The sequence below is a fragment of the Stenella coeruleoalba genome, assembly GCF_951394435.1.
Source record: "Stenella coeruleoalba genome assembly, chromosome: 11".
NCBI lineage: Eukaryota > Metazoa > Chordata > Mammalia > Artiodactyla > Delphinidae > Stenella > Stenella coeruleoalba.
Genome location: NC_137157.1, coordinates 52,309,687 through 52,335,121, shown reverse-complemented (window position 1 = coordinate 52,335,121; position 25,435 = coordinate 52,309,687). Strand labels below are relative to the sequence as shown.

At 39.6% G+C, this 25,435-nt stretch overlaps 1 protein-coding gene across 5 annotated transcripts in view; it reads left to right on the top strand.

Moving 5' to 3' along the window:
- The window catches only part of SRGAP1 (SLIT-ROBO Rho GTPase activating protein 1), a 280,541-nt gene that overhangs the window by 164,172 nt on the left and 90,934 nt on the right, over nt 1–25,435 (top strand). For all 5 annotated transcript variants that reach the window (XM_079936333.1, XM_079936332.1, XM_079936331.1 and 2 more), the window contains 2 exons: nt 18,153–18,335; nt 18,809–18,937. In XM_079936333.1, the coding sequence (XP_079792459.1) occupies nt 18,153–18,335; nt 18,809–18,937 (312 nt within the window). The remainder of the gene's footprint in view (nt 1–18,152; nt 18,336–18,808; nt 18,938–25,435) is intronic.

The following is a 25,435-nucleotide window of genomic DNA, read 5'->3' as shown; positions in this document are numbered from 1 at the left end:
ACTCTGAAAGATGGTCTCTCTTGCACTTTAAATTCAGATACATAAATTCTGTCATGTTCAAGTGAAATCTATCCATTATATATATTCAGTTTACATTCAGAAAGGAAGAAAAAGTGAGGAGTGTTTGAACAGGGGACCAAGGTTTGGGGGAATGCGGTTTAGGTTCTTTATTCATCCACTGACTGGTCACGAATAAATTACCTTCTGGGTTGCATCATGCATAGAATTTTTTTTACAACTGATGACGTAATAATGATCGTTGAAGTAAGGTGTAAAATATGTAGCCTGAGTGAATTGAGGATGCAATTTAATTGCCTTTTCAAACAAATATTCACTCCTCCCTTTCTCACAACCCTTGATACTCCTTGGGAGTTGAAGGTGAGCTCCTTTTTGAGAAGTACATTAACTTCCTTAAACCAGAGGAATGCTTATTATTAAATTACAGTCCAACCTTAGTGGTGGGCAGTAGCCTTATGCGTGGGCTTCCCTGCCCCAAAATAGTTCTCTCACAGGTCTATTGATTATTCCAAGCATTCTATCAGAAGGCTTTGTCTTAAATAAAATACAAATGCCCAGGACATATAGAAAGAGATGCCTTATGATCATTTCTACCTTAAAATGAACCGAGTTTCATCAGATTCTTTGAGAATGGGTTGTATCCATGGGGCATGAAGGCCTGGACCTCTGAGCAGGAGAGAGAGGATGGTGGCATCTGAGTGCCGTCTGGAAGGAGAGGAAAGGCTTTGAAGACATGCATCTCCTTTTCTATATTTTTGCCTCAACCTTGCCTTTATTTACAGAAACAGGGCCTCAGAGTGGTTTTGAACCTACCACATGGGCCAGCCACAGCAGTTAGGATTACTTGGGCCTTGAGTAACAGAGGTACTCAGAATAATGGCATAAACAAGATAGAAGTTTAACCTCTCTCACACATAAAAGGAGTTCAGAGGTTGGCAGCACAGGACTGGTATGGAGGTTACATAAAGCCATCAAAGAATCAGGCTCCCCCTAATACACTGTTCAGAGAAACATAATTGTATCTTTGTTCTTAGAGTTCAAGATAGTTGCTGGAGCTCTAGCCATTACATCTGCTTTCCTGAAACGGAATGGAGAAAGGAAAGAAGGGCAGGTCCTCTGTCTCTTACGAAGACTTAATGAAGGTTCCATATAGCACTTTCATATACATCTCATTGGCCAGAACTCAGAAACACAGTTTCACAGGCTTCAAGGAAGTCTGCGAGTTATAGTCTTTTAGTTGGCCAACTCATTGACAGCCAGTTAAAAATTGAGGATTTTGTTAATTTGAGAGAGAAAGGGAGATATTTTTTAGGTAACTAGACATGCCTTTCAAAGTAGCTAACATTTATTAAATGCTTATTATATGCGGCTAGTTATTGTGCTAAGCACACGCATTATTTTATGTAATCCTCACAGTGTCTCTATGAGGCAGATACTATCATTATCCCCATTTCACAGATGAGGAAACTAAGGCTCAGAGAGGCTTGCCTAGGTTGCACAATAAGTAGTAGAGTGGGATCTCAAGTCCAGGTCTGGCTCCAGAGCCTCTGTGGGTCTGTCATTTTATCTCTGTTGCCACAGTTTTGGGAAACCATTCTCTAATAAAGATCTCTAAATGTTAATGCCATCCTAACAACACAAAGCACCTAAGCCGTTTATCACTTGCTCCTTTGTATTTTTTTTAAATCAGTGGCATTAATGTTGCTTTAACAAAAACATAGGTGAAAAATTGAACATGTGCCTCACTGGCAACCTGTACTTCTTAGAAATGTTCATTTAAATGATCTAACAAAAAGGAAAAAGAAATAAAATGAAAAAATACAAAACCAACAACAGAAAAAACTAAGAAGTTAAAATTTTTAAAAAAAAAGATCTAACAGATGGGACTCATTGGGCTAAAAAGTAAGAGTGAACCGAGATCTTCAAATTCCCTTTCTAAGTCTAATCCACTAATTAACTTCCTTTTCAGTTTAACGTGTGAAAGAGAACTAAAGTAGGGTTAAGAAAGCAGGGAGACTGCTGTGCTTTAAGGAAACAGAATTGACTGGACTCATTGAACTTGAATTTGAATCTCAGCTCACTTAGCCAATCTGGGCATCTGTATTAGTCTGGGAGAAACAGAACCAATAGGAGATTAGATAGATAGATAGACAGATAGATAGATCAATATAAGGAGTTGATTCGTGCGGTGTGGAGGCTGAGAAGTCCCCAAATCAGCAGGCAGCAAGCTGGAGAGCCAGAAGGTAGTTCCAGTCCTTCCAAAGGCCTGAGAACCAGGAGAGCTGATGGTGTAAGTTCCAGCCCGAGTTCAAGTCCAAAGCAGGAGAAGACCATGTCTCACCTCGAAGACAGGCAGAGAGAGCAAATGCTCTCTTACTCAGCTCTTTATTCTATTCAGGCCCTCAGTGTATTGGATAAGGCTCACCCATGTTGTTAGGAAAACTAGTTTATTTATTCCACAGTTTTTGAATGCCTCCTACCATGCCAGCTACTTGTAGATGTACTGGGGATGTATAATAGATGTGAATAAAAACAGACCCTGTTACTTCCTCTCAGGGCATTTATATTCTAGGGAGGAGAAACAGACAATAAACAAATAAATATATAGTATGGCAGGTGTAAGTGCTAAGAGAAAAAATAAAGCTGAGTTAATACAGATTAAGCATTCAGAACAGTGCCCGGCACATAGTAAATGCTTAATAAATGGAGGTAGTTAGTGTCATCCTCATCGTCATTGTCATCTTCCTCATCATCGGTGAAGTGGGGATGGCAACAGCTCCTTGTCTGCCTCTCAGCGTAAAGGCGGAGATCAGGGATGATATTAATAGTAATTTCAGATGGTTTATATATATTTACATGGTTTTTCCTTATAATCAGTATATATTCGTTTTGTACAAAAAGAAAAATGACGGTAACTTCCTGTAAGAAAACCAAATCAGTAGTAAATGTGAACAGGGCTGTGACTGGGTTAGTGGAGAAGTGAAAAGGCAAAACTGGAAAAATGGTGACACAAAAAGTTAAAAGGAACATTCAAACCAAAATTGGTCTGTATCAGTCTGGTAAAGGGCTCATCATAAAACAGTGGTTTGAAGTGTTAAGCCTGTCCCCTCAGACCAAAATCTCAAAAGGTTATGCTGTATTTTAGGGGAAAAACAATTATTTGTCCTATATTAATATTTCTTTACTTTGCCTAGGTTTTACAGCATTATACTCAGTGTTTTGAAAAACAAGGCGCTTACCATCCTCAGTAAGCAAATTCTAACGGAGATTAACACAGATGTCATGGTAAATCCACGTGAAATTGATTGTTAATTATGTGTAATTGATGGTTACTCTCTCCATACATCAGTGACACACATGGCTAGCCAGAGTCGAGATAATCCATCTTCAAACTCCATTAAATTAAGAGGAAAAAACTGAGAAAATGAAGATTTATCCCACCCTTACCATGAGGCACACGCAGGATCCCATTCATTTCTCACAGCAGTCCTATGAGGCAGGTATTCCTAATCCCAAGGTTACTAATGGGAGCCGGGGCTCCAGATAATTAGCTCAGGGTCACACAGATAGTAAATGAATGCTGCAAAATCTCAGCCCAGTTCCATCCCCAAGGCCCATCAGTTCCCCACTGCACAGCCGCCTTCGGGAAGGATGTGCAGGACAGGTGGGGAGAAGAAGGGTGGAGCCTGATCTAAGAGGTAGAACTCAGAGTTGAAACTTTTCTACTGCACGCTCTGATTGCCACTTGTAAAAACTTGATTGAGCTTTCCACATTGTTGATGTGGGTTACAAAATGGGCAAACCCAAACGGCTTTGGGTTTGCACACTCAGCTTTAATATTAGGGTATGTTCATTTGGGGGGCAGCCTCTTTAAAACATAGCTTTTCATATAGCTGTAGTGTTCTATGTGTCAGCACCCCCTGTTGAGCTGTGTGTTCTCACATGGTGATTAGTGCTAAGTATCCATTACTGGCTATTCCATGCACCTTTGTTTTCTGCCTTCTGCGCTCTAGCTCTAATTTGCCTAACAAATGCAAATAGAGAACAGAAGCTGTCCCAGTACAAACCCAAGTCTTTTGAGCCTCTTGTACAGCAGTTATTTGGAAGACAGGGTTTCTGAATGCACACAGGTATCCACGCTGGCCTTTCCATATCTTTGAACCAGTTTAAAATGTTAAAATAAAAAGCTAATTATTTTTAGAGGAGATGGGAGGGAAGACACTGTTTATTATTTCAAGCCCTTCTTAGAAAACTCCACCTCTGAGGACTGCTGAGGAAAGCTTCCTTGGCTGGCTTTGTGAGCCTCCCACAAACCAGGAGCTAATGCATTCTTCTATAAGAAGAAACATGCCCCAGGCAAGGTTGAAAGGTCATTCTGAAAAAGCCCAAGATACTTGCCACATCCTATCAGAAGATTTTTCTCTGTGCCTCCAAGAGGTTTTTGGGTTTTTTTGTTTTGTTCTGGTTAAGTATTTATTTTAGCTCAAGGGCATTTGAAGTATTTGAAATATATATTTCTGTAGTGAAAATGCAAATTCATTGCTTTGAGAGGGACTACAAAGAGGTCTGGGTCTCGGAACAAAACACTGAATAAAGAGAAATAAGGCATAAGGATATGTAAAAGGCTCCCCCAAATGAAAACCTCTCTGGAATACCACATTCTCCGTGATGCCACCTGGAAAACTTTTAAAAAGCAGTCTATTTAGAGATCCTGGGCTGACAAAGTATTTCCATATATCCTTGCCCTGGCTTTATTACTAGACACTTAGATGGAAAGAAAGAGAGGTATTGGGATCACATGACTCCCTGCCAACTTCTGAATTCTAATCTTGGCCTTGACACAGACTGACTTTAGAGACCAGGTTCGATAGTTTAACCTGGATTCCTCTTCCTGCCAAAACGATTGAGATTAATAAAATTTCCATTGGAAGACTCTCTAAAGACAGCTGTTTTTTTTTCTTTAATTTTTAAAAAAAATGTTATTGAAATATAGTTGATTTACAGTGTTGTGTTATTTTCAGGTGTACAGAAAAGTCATTCAGTTGTTTATATATTATATATATTCTTTTTTTTACATTCTCTTCCATTATACGTTATTACAAGATTTTGAGTATAGTTCCCTGTGCTATACAGTAGGTCCCTGTTGGTTGTCTATTTTATATAGAGTAATGTGTATATGTTAATCCAAAACTCCTAATTTATCCCTACCCCCGCCAGGACATCCGTTTGATAAGAACTTTATATGTAGATGTCTTTTAGGGTACCCTGCTAATTAATGAGGTGAAATGCTCGCTAGCTCCTGCTTGGAATTTTTCTTTTCTCTCTGAGATTTGAGAATTAGTTATGGTTGGTGCTTATGAACTACAAATAAAACTGTCTTTTAAAAGAAGTGAACAATATGAACCGAAAACAAGTATTTGGCTTAGAAATGAAAGAACAAAAAAGTGTTAGAAAGTATAGTTTAGTAAAAACAAAACATTTCTCAAGCATGTTTCATATCAAGAATCCTTCTCAGAGTATTTTATCCAAACTATTACATTCTGAAATATAGTAGTATGACTTTTAAATGATTAGAATGCTTTAATAACAGACAATCAGAATGTTTCATTTGTATTGAGTAATTAAGGTACTTAGCTTTGTTTATCATTATTCATCAAAACCAAATATATAATACATATACATAGAATAAAATCATGGGCATTTTCCTTAGATTTATTGTCTCAAAATGGACTAGAAATGTTGACCAGTAAAAATCATGTGAAGGGAATGAAGATCTACATCTGTTGAGCCGGGTGATCCATTTCAACATATCTTAACTCACTTGATTATCTGATAGAATTTTAGCACTGAATGGGCCTTTAGAAATGATCAAATTAACCTCCTTATTTAGGGAGACCATCACAGAGACTCAGATTAAGTGATTAACTAAAGTCCCAGGTTGGAACTGTAACCCAGGTTTTTATTTTAATTCAAATTAGTAAATAGGGCCCTACTATGTATGTGCTACTGTGATGGGAGCTTTAGGCAAGACAGTACCAGAAGTCTGGCAAATAAAAGCTAAGCAAGGACTAAATAGCAACCGCTAACCTATATCTGGTACTATTCTAAGCAATTTATATAATTAGCTCTTTAAATTCTTCCAACGGCCCTACAGGGTAGATGAGGCACAGAAAGGTTAAGTACTTTGCCCAAGGTCACACAGCTAGGAAGTCTCAGACCAAGCAGAGTCAAAAGGCTCAGCTCGCACACTGTACTCCCTTTTTTTAAAATAGATTTATTTATTTTATTAATTTAATTTTGTCTGTGTTGGGTCTTCGTTGCTGCGCACGGTCTTTCTCTAGTTGCGTCAACTGGCGGCTACTCTTCGTTGCCGCGGGCGTGCTTCTCATTGCGGTGGCTTCTCTTGTTTCGGAGCACAGGCTCTAGGCGCACGGGCTTCTGTAGTTGTGGCACGAGGGCTCAGTAGTTGTGGCTCGCAGGCTCAGTAGTTTTGGCACACGGGCTTAGTTGCTCCGCGGCATGTGGGATCTTCCCGGATCAGGGGTTGAACCCGTGTCCCCTGCATTGGCAGGCGGATTCTTAACCACTGCGCCACCCAGGAAGACCCAGTACTCCCTTTTTAATGGTGATTATAACTTAAGGCAGACCATTATGTACCAACAGAAAGGTTCAGCTAGAGGGCTTTGGAGTTTCAAAGAGAGAGGTCCACCCTGAGGAATAAGAAAAATTCAGAGAGGAAAGGGTCTGAAAATGGACAGGATTTTACGACTAGGACAGATGGAGAGAAGTTGGGGAAGGTTTTTGAGGCAATAGCAGTGTGAGCCAAGGCATCCAATTAGGACGAACACAGGCATATTCATAGAATTTCCCTCTGGAGCCATATCTAGAGAGAAAGGAAAAAAAATCAGAAGTTGAAAGATTTCAGGAGAGTACCAAATGAGATTCTAAACGACATAAGCAGCAAAAAATGGTTAGACATCTGGTCAAAAGCAATTAGAAAGCTCAGAAATCTTTCTTGCATAGATTAACAAAGGCCTCTCACCTTTCTTCTTTTTTTCTCTCTTCTTTTTAATAAGTGGAGTGAGAGGTATTGAATTTGAGAAACAGGTTTTTGTGTCAAATTCTAAACCATTTTCCATTAAAAGGAAAGGATTCCATATCATTCTTTCCATTTTAGTTGATGCTACAATTCCAAGGTTTCAGGTCTTTTATGGTTTTAAAATTCTAAGTGTCTGGTGTCCTCAGCTTAAATATTTCATATACTAAACCATATAACTTAAATGTCTAATACACACGTGTAATGTTGAAGACATGTGAAACATTTCCCTGAAAAGAATTAATGCCGGTGACTTTGAAATTCTAGTAAATTTGTTGGCCTTTCATTATACATGTATTTTCCCCCTCAACGTTGCCAACTGCTTGAAACTCTCCCTTCACCACTTCTGCTGCCACTGTGTTCGCTATGGCCCTGGTTAATATGTATTCCAAGTGCCAGTTTGTGGGTATTATTCTTTCAGTAGCTTAAACTTGTATTTCAGGGCCTCTGAAGACTTCTTATGAAAACACTTTTTGAAACAAGGACTTTCTGATGACCTTCCCTATCACTGACTTTCTCTGTTGACTTGTTGGGCAAGGATTAAGTCTCTTTGCAGCTCAGTTTCTTTGATGGATAGAACAAAGACCATCCCTCTGCTCTCAACCTTCAGGTGTGTGAGAGTAAACAAGTGAGCATTGACACTAAGCACTGGCTGAGGCTATCGTGGGCTTTAAAGATATGATGGGGGGGTGGTATTTTATGATTTTTGTAGCAACCGTGAAACACACTGTTTGCCAGTTACCACTGTAAGCGCTTGGCATGTATTAATTCATTTTATCTTCACAACAACCTTAGTGGTATGATTCTTATTCCTAATTACAGGTGAGAAAACTGTGGAACGTGATAAAAGGCAAAACAAGGATCTGAACCCAGGCAGTCTGGTTCCTGAATTTAACCATTAGATCTGTTGAGAAATGGAATAGGTTATCTTTTAAGACGGTGCTCTCCTCCTCTGTAGAGTGGCTGCCCAGCACTTGTATGGAGAGGGGTTTGTGATTTGTAAGTTTCTAGGATTTATGGAATGCCATTATTCAGCGTTTGTTCCGAATCTCAGAATCTGTTCCGTCTCTAAGTCAGTTAAATGGAAAGTACTGAAAGCATAGTTGCCTCAGCTCTAAAATTATTAGAGGATCATCTCTGTTGCGTCCAGGTGATACACACTGAGAGGCTGGGAGGAGCCTTTCAATAAATGTATAGGTCCCGTTAATATATTGATGGCAAACAGCCCCGTCATCAGTGAGTTAGACTTGTGAGAGATTTCCATGTATGGTGTTGGGTGCTGGGCTAGATAGAGGTCCCCACAGCTCTGTGTAAACCTCCCAAGGGCTTCCTGGAGAAGCTGACACCTGATTTTATGACAAAGGAAGGGTGGGAAGGGCCTTGCAAAAAAGCAATTCGTGTGTGAGGGAAAGCACAGATGCATGAAAGCTCATTGCCTGTGCAGGGAACTCCATGTGCTTGAATATTGCCAGATTATTAGCAAATCATTCATGTCAGAATACAGGGAATATTAAGCTGGACTTTGTTTAGATCCTCTGCCCTTACCAATCTCTCTTTACCCCACTACAAATGGAGTGCTTGAGAGACAAGAAAGGAAAATATCTTCTGCAAAATTAGAAGTTCCTGGATAAAATGACATTCATTTTATGTTAAAAATCTCTGATCATTGTGAAGTGGGCAGATATTATACCAAATTGTTCATTGCTCTCATGAAAAATAATCCTGATGAACCTAGTGTAAATCAGTCGAGAATAAAATATAATTGGATTTCTAGTAATAGAATGTAAAGGAATCAAAAAAGTTAAGGCCGGGCTTCCCTGGTGGCGCAGTGGCTGAGAGTCCGCCTGCCGATGCAGGGGACACGGCTTTGTGCCCCGGTCCGGGAAGATCCCACATGCCGCGGAGCGGCTGGACTCGTGATCCATGGCCACAGAGCCTGCGCGTCCGGAGCCTGTGCTCCGCAAGGGAAGAGTCCACAGCAGTGAGAGGCCCGCGTACCGCAAAAAAAAAAAAAAAAAAAAAAAAAATATATATATATATATGTATATATAGTTAAATTTAGCAGTTTGAAAAAGATGACTAATGCCCTGCTTTAACTTAAATATAACAGTCAAAGATAAAAGCACATAGCAAATCCTTGTGTCAACCCTGCACCTACCAGATAGTTCCTGGGTTTTCCTCCTTAATGAGCACTTGATGATTGATCACTAATCAGTTTGAGAGCTAATTAAAGTCACTAGAGTGATAGATACCCCAGTTTAAGATTCATCAGTATAATAGTACATTAGAGTATACAGGCATTGTTCATTTCTAGATATTTTCTGTGCAGCAAAGCAGGTGAGTTATGGCCTCAGAGCCCATGGAAAATTCTAGGAGGAATCTTATGTCCTCGGCATAGCATGGTATACTGTTTGCTGCCTCAATCAACAGAAGCAGGAGATAATTAGTATAATTTGTTGTTAATGGGTTTTTCCTTTTGATTAAAATTTATCTGCCATCTACCCTGACACTGAAAAAAATCAGCCTCTTTAGCAACTGAGAAGTATATTATATATATATGTATTTCTCCAAACAGTAAATACTTGTGATACTTAGTTGTTGAAATCATGGACTCATAGAATTTTAGAGTTGGAAAAGGCCTGAGCGATTACATGGTCCAGCCACGTCCTTTATAGGTGAGAACGCTCTGGGCCAGCAGGGTTAGACAGAGCCTTGCCACAAGGTCACAGTCAAGGCCTGGCAGACTGAGGGTTCACACGCTTGGATATTTAGGACCTGAAAGCTCCTTCCACTGTCACAGGCTCTTGTAGGTTCTTGTTGAAGATGGAGAAGAAAAAAGTAAATCTCCAACAGAAAACAAAACATGAATGACAGTCCGGATGCTCTTTTCATATAGACTGCTAGATGCCATCCTATGTTATTTCCTCTGAGCATCATCAAATATTCTCCATTTCAGGGAATGTATTAAAATTCTTATGGAAAGAGGCCTTTTAGTTACATGATCAGTTTTTCTATGGTCAAACCTCTAGTTTGTGCTTTTTCTTTCATTCCACAGTTTTCAAAGTGTTTGAGGTTCATAGTTTTATTTGATTGGTTCCCTAATTTTGGTCCTGTCAGGAGGCCTCATGTTGCCATCTCTAACAGATGAAAGTTACACTGAGGGTCAGAAAGACTGAGGTTACAGAACTATTTTGCAGCAAAGCTAGGACCAAAATCCAGGTCTGTTGGATTTTATAGACCCATAAAATGTTGCTCTTTGTAATTACTCCTGAAACAAGACCTTTAACACCACACTGAACAGAACAATTATTTCGGGGACTTTCATTAGCCTTACTTTCTCCCTTTGCATATGTGTTCTCTGTTTTTCCCTTCGTTTTGTTTATTCTCTGTATCTCTGTTGCCCTGTCATTTGGGTGGTTAGCAGCCAGCAGGGTCCGGAGTCCCAGACAATGCCTTTTGTTCAAAGCATTTGTTTGGATTATAAATATAATTCGATGATAAACTCATACTGTTTTACTGATTTCATTTCAGTGGAGCCACAACATACCTCAAGTTTTCTTTGATAAACTAGCTATAAAGATGGGATCTCATGCTATTTAATCGTTCATCTTGAACTATCTGCTCATTTCTAAAGCGCTTTGCTAAAATTCTTCCCATACACATAAATGGAAGTATCACTTCTTTCCTTTCCTTTACCTCTGTTGGAAATGATAGTCTTTCCAGTCATGGAGAAATCATTACCTATTATTAAAAGGAAATCTTTTGTGGTAATTTTTTCAAATAGCAATAGCTGACATTTACTGTGCACTTATTACATGTCAAGCTCTTTTTTCTGTGCTCTTTACATGTCATGACACATCTAACCCTTCCAACCACCCTATGCATGCAGTGAGTAAGAATGTTATGCCCATTTTACAGTGAAGAAATGAAGGCACAGAAAGGTTAAGTTACTTGCTGAAGATCACACAGCAAGTGCAGAGGCAGGATTTGAGCCCAAGCAGTCTGTTCTGTGGGTCTAAGCCCTTAACTGCCAGTATACTACCTCTCAAAGTGAGTTCTATAAATGTTACTTTTCAAATATAATTAAGTTTTGTAAATTCTGCTTTCATTGACTTATAGTGAACCATACAAGCCTGGGGAAAGGAAGTGGGAAAGTTCATCATTGTAACAGTCCTATTGACCGCTCATTACCTCGGGTATCAGCAGCTTTTCCAGCCCTGATGCCACAAATGAGAATAAAATATACTGATAAGTGTCCCTCACAGGCCTTAAGTGGGAGATGGGGCATTGGGGTGGGAACTGAGATCCATTGTGGGCATTGACTGAGTAGCATTCATGTTGTGGGTGGGATTCTCCTGTCTTTACATCTGTATATAAATAAAATATATCCCCCCTCCCACCCCAACTTTCTCTCCAGGTGAGCTCCCAGACTTAAATAGAAGCTGATTAAAAGGAAGCCTAGGAGTCTTCTCCACCTGACTTGCACTCAGCCTACCTACCCTGAAGTCCATGGGTGCTTCCCTCCCCACCTCCTATTTGTCTTCAGTAAGAGTAGGCCTGCCTTTGTGTCTTTACCGCGTAGGGACTGTGTCTTTCATCTCTAGCTTCAGAGCCTAGCGCAGTGCCTGGCTTACAGATACTCAGTAGCTGTTTGGTGGATGAGTAAATGCAGATCACTATGCACTGCTCCCTGAAACCTGGGTAATTTTCCAGTAAATGACACTTAATTTTCCAGTAACTGTCAGCATACATCAAAAAGGGTGCTAATGATGAGATGAACATTGCAGAGAGGCTAGAAGCCTTCCTAAGTGTGACTTCAGGTGGTGTGTTTTATGAACATGTAGGTTTCTATGCCATCAACTCCTGGGTACTCATCACTGGTATATTAGATTCGTTTTTAAGAGGTTTTGGCTGTCCCGAGTTGTCATATGAAACAGCAGGAGAGGCCTCCGTCAGGTCTGCTTTTGCTGTACTCAGTTCTCCAGCTGCTTTGCCTTTGGGAGGCACTGGCCTGCACCTCTCTGCTTAGAGCCAGAACATGAAGCCAGTTAGTCTGGCCGCGGAGCCTGTGTACTCGCTTCTACATCATACCTTAGAAACTGTCAAGAAAGAGAACTGCCCACCCTGTTCCTGTGCTTCCCAGGCATTGCATCACTTAATCCCAATTTCACCTCAGAGGAACTGGGGCTCAGGAAAGTTAAGAAACTTGCCCAGCTGATACGCGTAGCACGAGAACTCAAATCCAGGTCTGCCTGGCTCTGTATTCATTGCCAAGGTTGGCCCAGTATACTAAAGGGCGGGAAAGCTCAAGGTTGCTGGTGTAAAGATCACAGCATGCAGTGTTATGATGCTGTCTGAAAAGCAGCTCCTGCCCACTGCCCCTATTTAAACTAAGCTCCAGGGACACAGCTTGGCTCAGCAGAGACTATAGTCTACACAGAGGCTGTGTGAGCCCCTGAAGGAGCCAAGCTTACAGCACAGCTCCTGGGGCTCAGCCTAGGGTGGCCCGGGAGCCCTGCCTTCCCCATGAACCTGAGAGCTTCGTGGGAATGGACTTCCAAGGTGGTGGTCCTACCCTGATGGTTTTGTTAATCTGGCACCGGCAGAAACTCGGTTACAGTTAGAGCCCTCTCCTGTATTGATTATAGAAAAGAGATCTTTCTCTTAGGTTGTTGGTATTTAAGGAGACCTAAAGAATGTAGTTTCTCAGGAGAGCTTTTTGTGATTGATGGATTTAGTAAAACAGCAGGCTGTGTGTGGAATTAGGAAATACTGTCACTAACATACTGCTTTTTACCAGCCCACCCGCCAACCACAACACCCTTTTTTTCTGAGATGCCATAAATCCCAGTGCTAACTGTATTTCACAAATGATTTAGAAATGTTTGCCATCCTGTCAGTCCAGTCCCAGGTATTTATTGGTGGTACTGTTTTGGGTGCCAGGGCTGGAGAGGAACAATGCTAGTCACATAGTATTTGTTAAATGAATAAATGAATGGGCAAGCTGAATATAAAAGGATTCCTGTCCTTCATTTGTTTCTCACCAGATGCCTATTTTACTCCTCCTGTATATAAGGCAATATTAAGGACCTGGAGTTGCCTAAAATATTATTGGTGGCCTCACTGAACTTACAGGACAATCCATGATACTGAGTGGTACACAGATATCTGTAACACACGGCACAGAGTCTGAAGTGCTATCAGTAAGTAGGTCTTGGAGGTCGGAAGAACAAGACCACTCTGGCTGGGGACCCAGGGAACACTTAGCAATAGGTGAGCTTTGACCTTGCCCTGGAGGGTGAGTCAAAATGGTAACAGCAGGGGATGCTGGGGGAGGGCATCCCAGGCAGTGGGATTGGATTGTCTTGGGAAAAGGCCACGGAGGCAGGAAAGTACAAATTTTGAGAAGGGAGTTAAGTGATTGACTCAGTAGTATACAGAGTGCTGCTTGGGCTGGTGTTGGGAGCAGAGCGTGAGAGCATTTGAACTCCGTGGTGGAGGGGGTCGTGTCAAGTTTAAGAAAAGGTCAGAGAGAGTGAGAACAGAGAAAAGGCCCTGGAGCTGTCATTCTGGATTCTCCTTCCTCCTTTCCATTCCCTCTTCTTCATGCTAAATCAGGTCGCTTCACACCCTAAACCATCCTGCCTATCTTCACCGAATTACTGCTGAGGTACTGCTTTGACCATACTGTTCACACCTCTGTGGATTCACCAACCCCCTTCAGAGTAAATTCTATACTACTTAGTTGGGGTTTCAAGGCTCTCCTCATCTGGCCCAGTCTTATTCTTCAGCTCCGTTACCCCATCATCCACTACCCTGGACTCCCTTCTCCACCGTCTTGGTCTCCTCATGCCCACCTCACCTGTGTGGGTCACCTACCCCATTACATCTTTCCTGATACTGTCCTCTCAGCCCAAATGCCCTCTCACTTCATCAGTGTCCATGAGAATCTCCAAGGCCCATTTTTTAAATTCTAAAAACTTAAAACTCTTAGAAGATGGAAACCAAGTCTTTATTTTTATACCCATCAGTGCCTTACAGGTGCTAAACACCAAGCAAATGTTGAATGAATAAATAATTATCTTTCATTCCTTCTTTTCCTCCATTCCTAAATATGACCAAGAGTAACTATATCCCCCAGATAAAGAGGCCTTCCATTTGTATGATGCATTAGACCTTCTGAAGGTCACGGCATAGCAGTCCAGAGCACTGAATCCGGAGCCAGACTGCTGGGGTACCACCCATTGCTTTGCCGATTATCAGCTGTGTGACCTTCAGCAAGTTACTTAACCTCTCTGTGCCTCACTTTTCTCGTCTGTAATATGGGGAGAATAAAGGTACCTACCTCATAAGCGTTTTTAGAAGGATTAAATAAGCTATTATTGGGCTGTCCAAAAAGTTCGTTTGGGTTTTGCCATAACATCTTATGGAAAAACCCAAATGACCTTTTTGGCCAACCCAGTATTTGTAAAATGCTTAGAACAATGTCTGGCATGTAGTAGGAATTATATAATGTTTGTTTAGCTAAATAGATACACATTACATATATCTCCATATATATATATATGTATATATATATATTAATGGTATAGATTATATACATATATATACACACATATGTAGTAAGTACTCAGTAAAGGTACAGTTGTACCCACACACAGGGACCATGTACAATTGGGTATCCGCAGCAACCTTGTAAGGTGAGCAGAAGTGTTAAATGACTCTCCACACCTCGTAACTGGTAGATCCATTCCTGGAACCATGTCTTCTAACTTCTGAGCCGGAAGTCAAAAAGTAGAATTTATACCCTTGATCGACTGATCTCCAACACATGGATGGTTTTCAGATACACCATGACTTCTTGACACTGAATATTGAAATTTACTATAGATACTTTAATTACTTTGATTTAAAGTACAAGAGTAGTGTCAGATCCATTATATAGGGTCTGTCAGTAAGAAATATACAGTTTCTGTCCAAAGTTTTTGTAGAGGATTTCACATGAGGTGAGAGGTACATGAGGTCAAGAGAGATTGGTAAGGGCAGAGGATCTGAACAAAGTCCAGCTTAATACTCCCTTTATTCTGACATCAATGATTTGCTAATACTCTGGCAATAGTCAAGTGTCACAAAGAAATCCATGATGTGGTCACTTTCTACTTGACTGTGTTCTTCTTGCAGTTGAAGGCAGAGCAGGGAAGATAAATTGAGCGTGTTCAATGGAGAATTATGCCTGAGGTTTTAGTAGAAAAGAATTCAAATAGGAAAATATGCTATTGGAGTACATTTAAATGGATATATACCTATCATGTCATTTGGTATGCAAAGGCTTGTGTTTGCATTAAGCTGATGGAGAAGCTGTTATTTTCTTTGCAGTCTATATTCAAAAGCTTTCTTTTACTTCTCTGAAAAAGAGAGAACTGTCTGTTATTTTAAATACAAAACACATTTAACTTCTGTCAACAGCTTACATTTTAAATAATGCAGTTTGTACTGGCATTCATTGTCTGCAATTAGAGTTCTCGAGAAGCTTTTAGTTTTTTCTCTCCAACTTTTAAAATTCATTCATTGTAACTGTTGACATTTTGGAGAACAGTGGAAACCCTAAGTCAAATTGGAAAAACGGAACAAAGACATTACCTTTCTGGAAATTACATTGAACCCGGTGGAGAATCCTCAGCTATTGTGCTGAAGCACATTGTGATGAAATATTTATACCCTCTTCTTGCTAGTGTTAGGTCAGACTCAAACGTTTTCCTTTTAACCCAGCCTACTTAACCAGAAACATCATGCTAGCAGCCAGCTCAGAATCCTTAGTGCCTAAGGCTTAGTTTGTGCAAATTACCTGCTTACAGTAGGCCTCAGCATCTTAGTAAAGCAAGAGTCAGGAGTTCAGGTCTTTTCTTCAGGATGTATTTAAAAGCAAGATTTCTCAGTTACCCAGGTCTGTCTGGGATGCCTTTTCATCCAACTATGACGGGAGGCACGTGTTCTCATTTCTTCCTTCCTGTCAACTAGCAAGAAGACAGCCGAGCATCTGTGTCTGTGTGTGTGTGTGCGTGTGTCTGTGAGTGTGTGTGAGATTGGTTTTTTTCACCCTCTCATTTAAAGATGTAACTGGAACCAGGACCCAGACAGCCTGTGGGTTTGCTTCAGGCGGGGAATATAAACAGAGCCAAGCCTAGAAATGCCAGGTGTGCAGTAGATTCATTGACCTCGTTGTTTGCCCAGCTGCACGGGGACTCCCATTTCATTCCCCAGCTGCTTCCTAATGCTGTCTTATTTTTCTTTCAAACTGGAGTAGCCAACCAAACCACACCCCCAGACAGATTTGATAATTACTAAGAAGAGACAACTTTGCAGTTACACACAGCTCACAGAAAGCCGCCATGACTTCGTAGTTTGGCCCGCACTTTGTTCTTGTTCAGCAGTGCCTTTGACGTAATTAGCTAGCTTATGATTTTAAGGAAAGGCATCATCAGATTTTATGAAAAGTAAAGCTCTTCATTAACCCTGTGTTTTACTCTTTAAAATAGTCATCTTAAGAGTGTGTATTAAGTTGAACCATAAGTGCTGATTTTCTACCTTTTTCATATAACCTACAAAAAACAGCAATTTGGTTCAACCTAAATAAATATATTTATTCCAGTGTTGCTTCCAGTCTTCAAACTATTTTAAAACTCATCTTTTGAAATGAGAAAAATCAAGTTCCTTACTTTAAAACATTACATCAATCTCTTTAACACAACTATTCCTTAGTTATAAAATTGGCTCTGAATAACAGTTATTTACAGATAAAATAAAATCCATTTTATGTGGAGGAGAATTTGACATAATTTTTGAGAATGTGCCGGTACTGATTACTTGGGTGCTGAGTTCTGGTACCTGAAGGAACCCTGAGACATCAGTTGGCATCGGAGTCATCACACCTTTAAATTTTTCTAAATTAAAGAATATTTAATTGAGGATTGATTATATATTTACAATATATATGGAAAGGATACATTACAAAATTTCATCTCCTGTATATTCCTAAATCTATCAAAATGCAAATTACCTGTATCATTTCTAAGAGAAGAAACAAGATACTCTATATATGAAGGGTTTTCAGCACAGCTTTATTTATAAAAAAGCAAGAAGTTGAAATATTCTAAAATGTTCAACAGTAGGGAATTAGTTAAGTAAGTTATAGCACAGTCATATAAAGAAATATTATACAGCCCTTAAAATTATGTTTTACAAGACTATTTTGTGGTATAGGAAAATGTTGATATTTTTAAGTGGAAAAGGACATAGGAGATTAAAAATTGTAAATATAGTGTGATCCAGATTTTTTAAAAGGAGAAATGATATTTTTATCATTTTAAAATGAACGTGTGTCATTTTAAAATGAACGTGTGTGTGTGTATTTTCATAGGAAAAAGACTGGATGGCTGTATACCAAAATCTTATGCTTTTTATTTTCTACTTGCTTTATATTTTACTTTCTTTTTTGTATCGTGTTTTCTACATTGAACATAAAGTATTACTTTGTGCTCATAAAAAGTTTTTTTTTTTAACTACAACTATATATGAACCTTATATTTACATTTTGTATTTTGACAAGTACACTTTAAGCAATAAAGTCCCTTTAGTAAGGGCTATATATTTATTTTGGAGTTTTTTATAATTCCAAGGTTTGACTAAAATCTATCCATGCATAAGGGTTTATTCTTCAAATTAATAATGCAGAGGAGATTTTAGAGAAACACTTTTAAGTTTGAGGGAACTTTTTAAGTACACTGAAAGCACACACAAGACTCTGTAAATCATTTTTTTCATCACAGCCTGTCCCTAAGTGCCTCTTCCTGGCAGGTGAATTTGCATATTTCTGTTTGCTTTATGTAGAAGGAATAGTATATACTTTATTTTACTAACAATCTGGCTCTCTGCCAGTTGAAAGGTGATATCTTTAACATATTATGTCATATAATGGTTTCCATTCACTTTCTAAGTTACAGACAGACATCTTTTAACAATGTGGGTCACATTTTCACAGGTGATGAAAACATACCATATGTATCATGCAGAGAGCATCAGCGCAGAGAGCAAGCTGAAAGAGGCTGAGAAACAAGAAGAGAAGCAAATTGGCAGATCCAGTGACCCAGTCTTTCATATCAGACTGGAAGAGAGACATCAGCGGCGAAGCTCTGTGAAGAAAATTGAAAAAATGAAGGAAAAAGTAAGTACAAGACTGCAGAGCCTTTCTGTCCTCACTGGAGGTGACAAACCTAGGAGCACTGATGCAACAGCTGATAGACACACATTGTAAATTACTGTGAAGTGACATGCATTTCCTCCCACGGGAATGAAAAAATGTGTTAGAAACATAAAAATCATGTAATAACAGCTGGACCTCATTCAGTGGTGAATGCCAAGTATCCAATACACAATGTAGAGAACTTTGAATATTAACAAAGAGATTTCATTGCAAATGGGCCTGGCGCCCGTATACGTTGTTGTTTTTCCTCATCGCTGGGTAATTTTCATTTATGTAATTCAGATTCGAAATGTACTTTTCTCAAAGGACTTCGAAGGTCATTTGTATATGTTGAATAAATTGTTTAGATGAATAGAAATTCATGTATGTTTCCCTGTCTTGTTTTAAAATGACTTTATTGTTTTCCCCAATGCCTGGATCTTCTTCATTTCCAGAGACAAGCAAAGTATTCGGAAAACAAGCTAAAGTCGATTAAGGCACGGAATGAATATCTCCTAACCCTGGAAGCAACCAATGCCTCAGTTTTCAAGTATTATATTCATGATCTTTCAGATTTAATTGATGTAAGTACTTGAAGTTTTTATACTTTCCATACCAAGATGGAATTAGCAGTAATCGCATTTCCTTGATTCTAAAACACCATCATTTATTAAAACAATGTTGTTTTATGTAATTCTCAGGAAAAAAATGCTGCCAATTAAACTACACAGAATACTAAGACACAATAAATTGTAAGATGCATGTGAAACACTGTGCATCCTAAAACCACTGAAAAACGAATTATGAAGTTCTGTGAAGCTGTGAGTATCTGGAAAACTCAGCTAGGAAGGGGGTCCAGGCATTTTCAAATGATGCAGTGGCACAGCCCTAACTGTGTTCATTGATTCGAAATATATTTATTGGACCCCTACTATTGTGAGATGCTGAGGCTCTGTGAAGCCATAGATAAACAGTTCTTACCCCGTGGAATTTAAAGTGGAAAAAAAAAAATGTTAAGCAAATGACTACACAAATGATTGCTTTATGACAGTTGTGATAAATACTGTGAAGCAAAATAGGATACACAGAAACCACTTTTATTATCTAACTCTCTTTACTTTTATAGGATATGATATAAAAAAAGCACTAATCGGGCTCATTTAGAACACTCCAAGTGTATGTCTACTATTATATTTGTGCAGTGTTTACTGCCATTATTCCCCAACTTTGACCCTCAGCATCACTCATTCTTTCATTCAGAAATCATCCACTGAGTAGCCCAGTCATTGTGCTAATACTGTAGGATATAAATAAAACAGACAAAAATCCTGGGTCCAAAAACGCCAAGATCTGCAAATAGAAGATAAAAAGTGATGTGTCATAAGGAAAACACAGATGAAGTGTGAAGTTCAGAGAGTTATCTGCGGGAATTTTACTTGTATACTGCTTTGCAGTGATTGAATTCAACAGCCGATAATATAAGATTATTTTCTATGGCTTATAGTGTCTGTCATAATTTAGTCATATCGTAGGTTAAAACAACTATTTTTATGGTGCATTAAGTCTCAGATATTTAGCGATTATTTTAGAGCCACAGTTGGGGACTTTTACAAAAGAATTGCTAAGAATTGTTACAAAAGATTTTTTAGTTCATTTTTAGTTCATTAACACTCTGATGTGACTTTTTCCTTTTATTTAAGTGTAAAAACAATTTTATCTCATATAATATCATAATTTCTTTATACAAAACCATTTAGTAATAAATAAAACCAGGGAAAACTGTTTTCTCTTTTCCTTTGTTACAAGTATTTCAACCAAGTAAGTAATCACTTAATTGTTTTAAATACAGAAGCTTTAAAAAAAAATTTTTTTTCTTCTAACACTCTGATGAAATAAAAGGATTTTTTTCTGCTAGATTGCTGCTAGTTTTCCTGAATAAAAATAAAAAATTTTATGACCCCTGCTTTCAAACTTAGATCTGTAAGGATTCTGCAAAATGAATGGAATATAGAAGAACTAATTCTTGTAACAGCTCCGCTTGCTTTTTTTGTTTAGGGCTTATTTTAGTAGTGATTGGAGTACTTCACTAAACCCAAGCCAATTTAACAAGAGGATAGATAAGTCTCTGTATCTTGAAAAGTGCTTCTTTAATACGTACAAGGTACCAAGTACTATTCTTGATAATGGGGATCCAGCAATGAACAAAACAGAGTGCTCACCTCCATGGAGTTTATGTACTAGTTGGGGAGACAAGCCATAAAAACATTTGCGCATATATAATATATGTATGTAATATATGTAATATATTATATGCTTATATATTAAATATTTATATTTAATATGTATGTAAGTAGTAACTTATTGTTATAGTAGTAACAGTGCCATGAAGAAAAATAAAACAGAGCTCTGGGGGTGCTTCTGTTGATGGCATGTCAGAAAAGCCTGACGTTTGAGCAGAGAAGTGAGCTGCAGAGCTATATTTGCTAATGGGGAAGGAATCCCTCATATAGAAGGACTGGCAAGGCTCCAGGTATAGAGGCGGAGGTGAGGTTGGCAAGTTCAAGATGCTCCAGGATAGCAAGATGTCCCTCATATAGAAGCACTGGCAAGGCTCCAGGTACAGAGGTGGAGGTGTGTTTGGCAAGTTCAAGATGCTCAAGAATAGCAGAGGCCAGTATGGCTGGAGAGGAGCGAGCGAGGAGAAGGTTCTGGGAGAGAAGGAGGGGCAGAAGCCCAATCACTTAGGGGCCTTTGGACAGGGAAAAGGGGTTAGCTTTTGCTCTAAGTTTGGTGTGAAGCCAGTGAAGGGTTTGAAGCAAGGAAGTGACATCACGTGATTTACATTTTAAAGACTTACTCTGGCATCGGGGTGGAAAATAGACTGAGGTAGGTGAGGAGGACAAGTGTGAAAAAAGCGAGCTATATCTAGGGTCTTTTGCAATTGTCCGGGCCAGAGATGATGCTGGCTTGGACTGGCGTGGTAGCAATAGACCTGTGAGAAGTGGTTGAATTCAAAATATATTGAAAATAAAGCTAAAAGAAAACTGGGGTGGTGGGTTTAAAAAAAAAAAAGGATAAAAGTGACTCCTAGGGCTTCCCTGGTGGCGCAGTGGTTGAGAGTCCGCCTGCCGATGCAGGGGACACGGGTTCGTGCCCCAGTGCGGGAATATCCCACATGCCGCGGAGCGGCTGGGCCCGTGAGCCATGGCCGCTGAGCCTGCGCGTCCGGAGCCTGTGCTCCGCAACGGGAGAGGCCACAACAGTGAGAGGCCCGTGTACCGCAAAAAAAAAAAAAAAAAAAAAAAAAAGTGACTCCTAGGCTCAGGTCTTGAATAACTAGGTTAATGATGTACACTTTACTGAGATAGGGACCCTGAAGAGGAGCAATAGTTCTGTTACATGTAGTAAGGTTGAGATACCTGTGGGGCACCTGTGTGGAGATGTACAGTAGCGTCCTTGGTACCGTTAGTATATATAGGACAAGAAGAGCATGTCAGGGTTATGTGAGTCACCATCATGGTTGTGGATATTTATTGAACTCTTACTATGTGACAGGCACCTAGGTTTCTAAGCATAATTTCATCTAATCATCATAACCTTGTGAGGTAAATACTATTTTATAGATTAAAAGAACTGACGGAGGCTTAGCTAGCTGGGTAACTTGCCAAACATTACACAACTGTTACGTTAGGTTTCAAACTCAGACATTTTAACCTCCAGATCAAAATAATTCTGATATAAATAAATAGTTAAATATGCCAAGTATTTTCAATTTTATTTTTAGAAAGCTGGATTTTTTTAAAGATCAGCCTTAAATTTAAAATGTAGATTGAGCGACGGCCGCAGCGGGACAGCCCGCCAGCGGCTCGGGGCGCGTGCGCCGGGAACCTCGCGGGGCGGGCGGGCGTGGCACCCCCTGCCTGGCTGCCAGCGCCCCGGGGAGGCAGCCCGCGCGTGACGGGACCAGCAGCATGAGCAGCGGCTACAGCAGCCTGGAGGAAGACGCCGAGGACTTCTTCACCGCCAGGACCTCCTTCTTTAGGAGAGCACCCCAGGGCAAGCCCCGCGCGGGCCAGCAAGCTTCCAAAAGTAGAAATGGACTAAAAACTGTTGGATTTCCCTGGTGGCGCAGTGGTTAAGAATCCACCTGCCAATGCAGGGGACACAGGTTCGAGCCCTGGTACGGAAAGATCCCACATGCCGCGGAGCAACTTAAGCCTGTGCGCCACAACTACTGAGCCTGCACTCTAGAGCCCGTGAACCACAGCTACTGAGCCTGCATGCCACAACTACTGAAGCCCGTGCGCCCAGAGCCCGTGCTCTGCAGGAAGAGAAGCCACTGCAATGAGAAGCCTGCGCACCGCAGTGAAAGAGTATCCCCCGCTGGCAGCAACTAGAGAAAGTCCACCCATAGCAATGAAGACCCAACGCAGCCAAAAATAAATAAATAAAATAAAATGTAAACAATTCTCAAATGATACAACTTAAATATGAATTTTAAAAGAAATGTTATACAATTCTAAAAGGATACAACTTAAATATGAATTTTAAAAGAAATGTTATGAAATTGGTATGTTGTCACATTCAAAAGAAATTGAGTACTCTTTTAGTGAAAAGCATGCTTCAGGTTCGTTGACCCACTTTCAAGGCAATCAGAATGTGACTATGTACATTCTAAAATGGCTGCTTATTTTGTAGGAACCCAACTTACATATACGGTGGTGATCTTAAAAACGATTAAGCTTGACCCTTCATGATGAAAAAGGAACGGATTATTATGCAAAGGCACCTAGAATCCTTTATGCTCCCGTGTGAGCCTATTTAGCAAAATACCTTTTATACTGAGCTAATAATTATTAGAAGGTATAATCATTATTATACCTCTAGTGAGAAAAAGTTAAGACAACATTTTTAATGCTGTCTTAAGACGCTTAATACAGCATCAAAAACATTTAATATGTGAAATGACATGGAAGATACTAAATGTATCTTGATTAAATCAAAGCATTATAAATAGTCAGAATTCAAGTTGAGACCTTTTTTATACAGACCTCCAGTTTCTCTTGGCTTCTACTCAAGTCAGTATCTGTCGCCTTTCTTAAAATTTTTCTATCATACATGATGATGAATGAATCTATTGATATAAAAAAGTCACATATATTTTCCATAGAATTTGTTTTAAAACTAGTCTTATTAATATCTAGGAATAAACCTACCTAAGGAGACAAAAGACCTGTATGCAGAAAATTATAAGACACTGATGAAAGAAATTAAAGATGATACAAATAGATGGAGAGATATACCATGTTCTTGGATTGGAAGAATCAACATTGTGAAAATGACTCTACTACCCAAAGCAATCTATAGATTCAATGCAATCCCTATCAAACTACCACTGGCATTTTTCACAGAACTAGAACAAAAAATTTTGCAATTTGTATGGAAACACAAAAGACCCCGAATAGCCAAAGCAATCTTGAGAACGAAAAAAGGAACTGGAGGAATCAGGCTCCCTGACTTCAGACTATACTACAAAGCTACAGTTATCAAGACGGTATGGTACTGGCACAAAAACAGAAAGATAGATCAATGGAACAGGATAGAAAGCCCAGAGATAAACCCATGCACATATGGACACCTTATCTTTGATAAAGGTGGCAGGAATGTACAGTGGAGAAAGGACAGCCTCTTCAATAAGTGGTGCTGGGAAAACTGGACAGGTACATGTCAAAGTATGAGATTAGATCACTCCCTAACACCATACACAAAAATAAGCTCAAAATGGATTAAAGACCTAAATATAAGGCCAGAAACTATCAAACTCTTAGAGGAAAACATAGGCAGAACACTCTATGACATAAATCACAGCAAGATCCTTTCTGACCCACCTCCTAGAGTAATGGAAATAAAAACAAAAATAAACAAATGGGACCTAATGAAACTTCAAAGCTTTTGCACAGCAAAGGAAACCATAAACAAGACCAAAAGACAACCCTCAGAATGGGAGAAAATATTTGCAAATGAAGCAACCGACAAAGGATTAATCTCCAATATTTACAAGCAGCTCATGCAGCTCAATAACAAAAAAACAAACAACCCAATCCAAAAATGGGCAGAAGACCTAAATAGACATTTCTCCAAAGAAGATATACAGACTGCCAACAAACACATGAAAGAATGCTCAACATCATTAATCATTAGAGAAATGCAAATCAAAGCTACAATGAGATATCATCTCACACCAGTCAGAATGGCCATCATCAAAAAATCTAGAAACAATAAATGCTGGAGAGGGTGTGGAGAAAAGGGAACACTCTTGCACTGCTGGTGGGAATGTGAATTGGTTCAGCCACTATGGAGAACAGTATGGAGGTTCCTTAAAAAACTACAAATAGAACTACCATATGACCCAGCAATCCCACTACTGGGCATATACCCTGAGAAAACCATAATTCAAAAAGAGTCATGTACCAAAATGTTCATTGCAGCTCTATTTACAATAGCCCGGAGATGGAAACAACCTAAGTGCCCATCATCGGATGAATGGATAAAGATGTGGCACATATATACAATGGAATATTACTCAGCCATAAAAAGAAACGAAATTGAGCTATTTGTAATGAGGTGGATAGACCTAGAGTCTGTCATACAGAGTGAAGTAAGTCAGAAAGAAAAAGACAAATACCGTATGCTAACACATATATATGGAATTTAAGAAAAAAAAAATGTCATGAAGAACCTAGGGGTAAGGCAGGAATAAAGACGCAGACCTCCTAGAGAACGGACTTGAGGTTATGGGGAGGGGGAAGGGTGAGCTGTGACAGGGCGAGAGAGAGTCATGGACATATACACATTACAAACGTAGTAAGGTAGATAGCTAGTGGGAAGCAGCCGCATGGCACAGGGATATTGGCTCGGTGCTTTGTGACAGCCTGGAGGGGTGGGATAGAGAGGGTGGGAGGGAGGGAGACGCAAGAGGGAAGAGATATGGGAACATATGTATATGTATAACTGATTCACTTTGTTATAAAGCAGAAACTAACACACCATTGTAAAGCAATTATACCCCAATAAAGATGTTA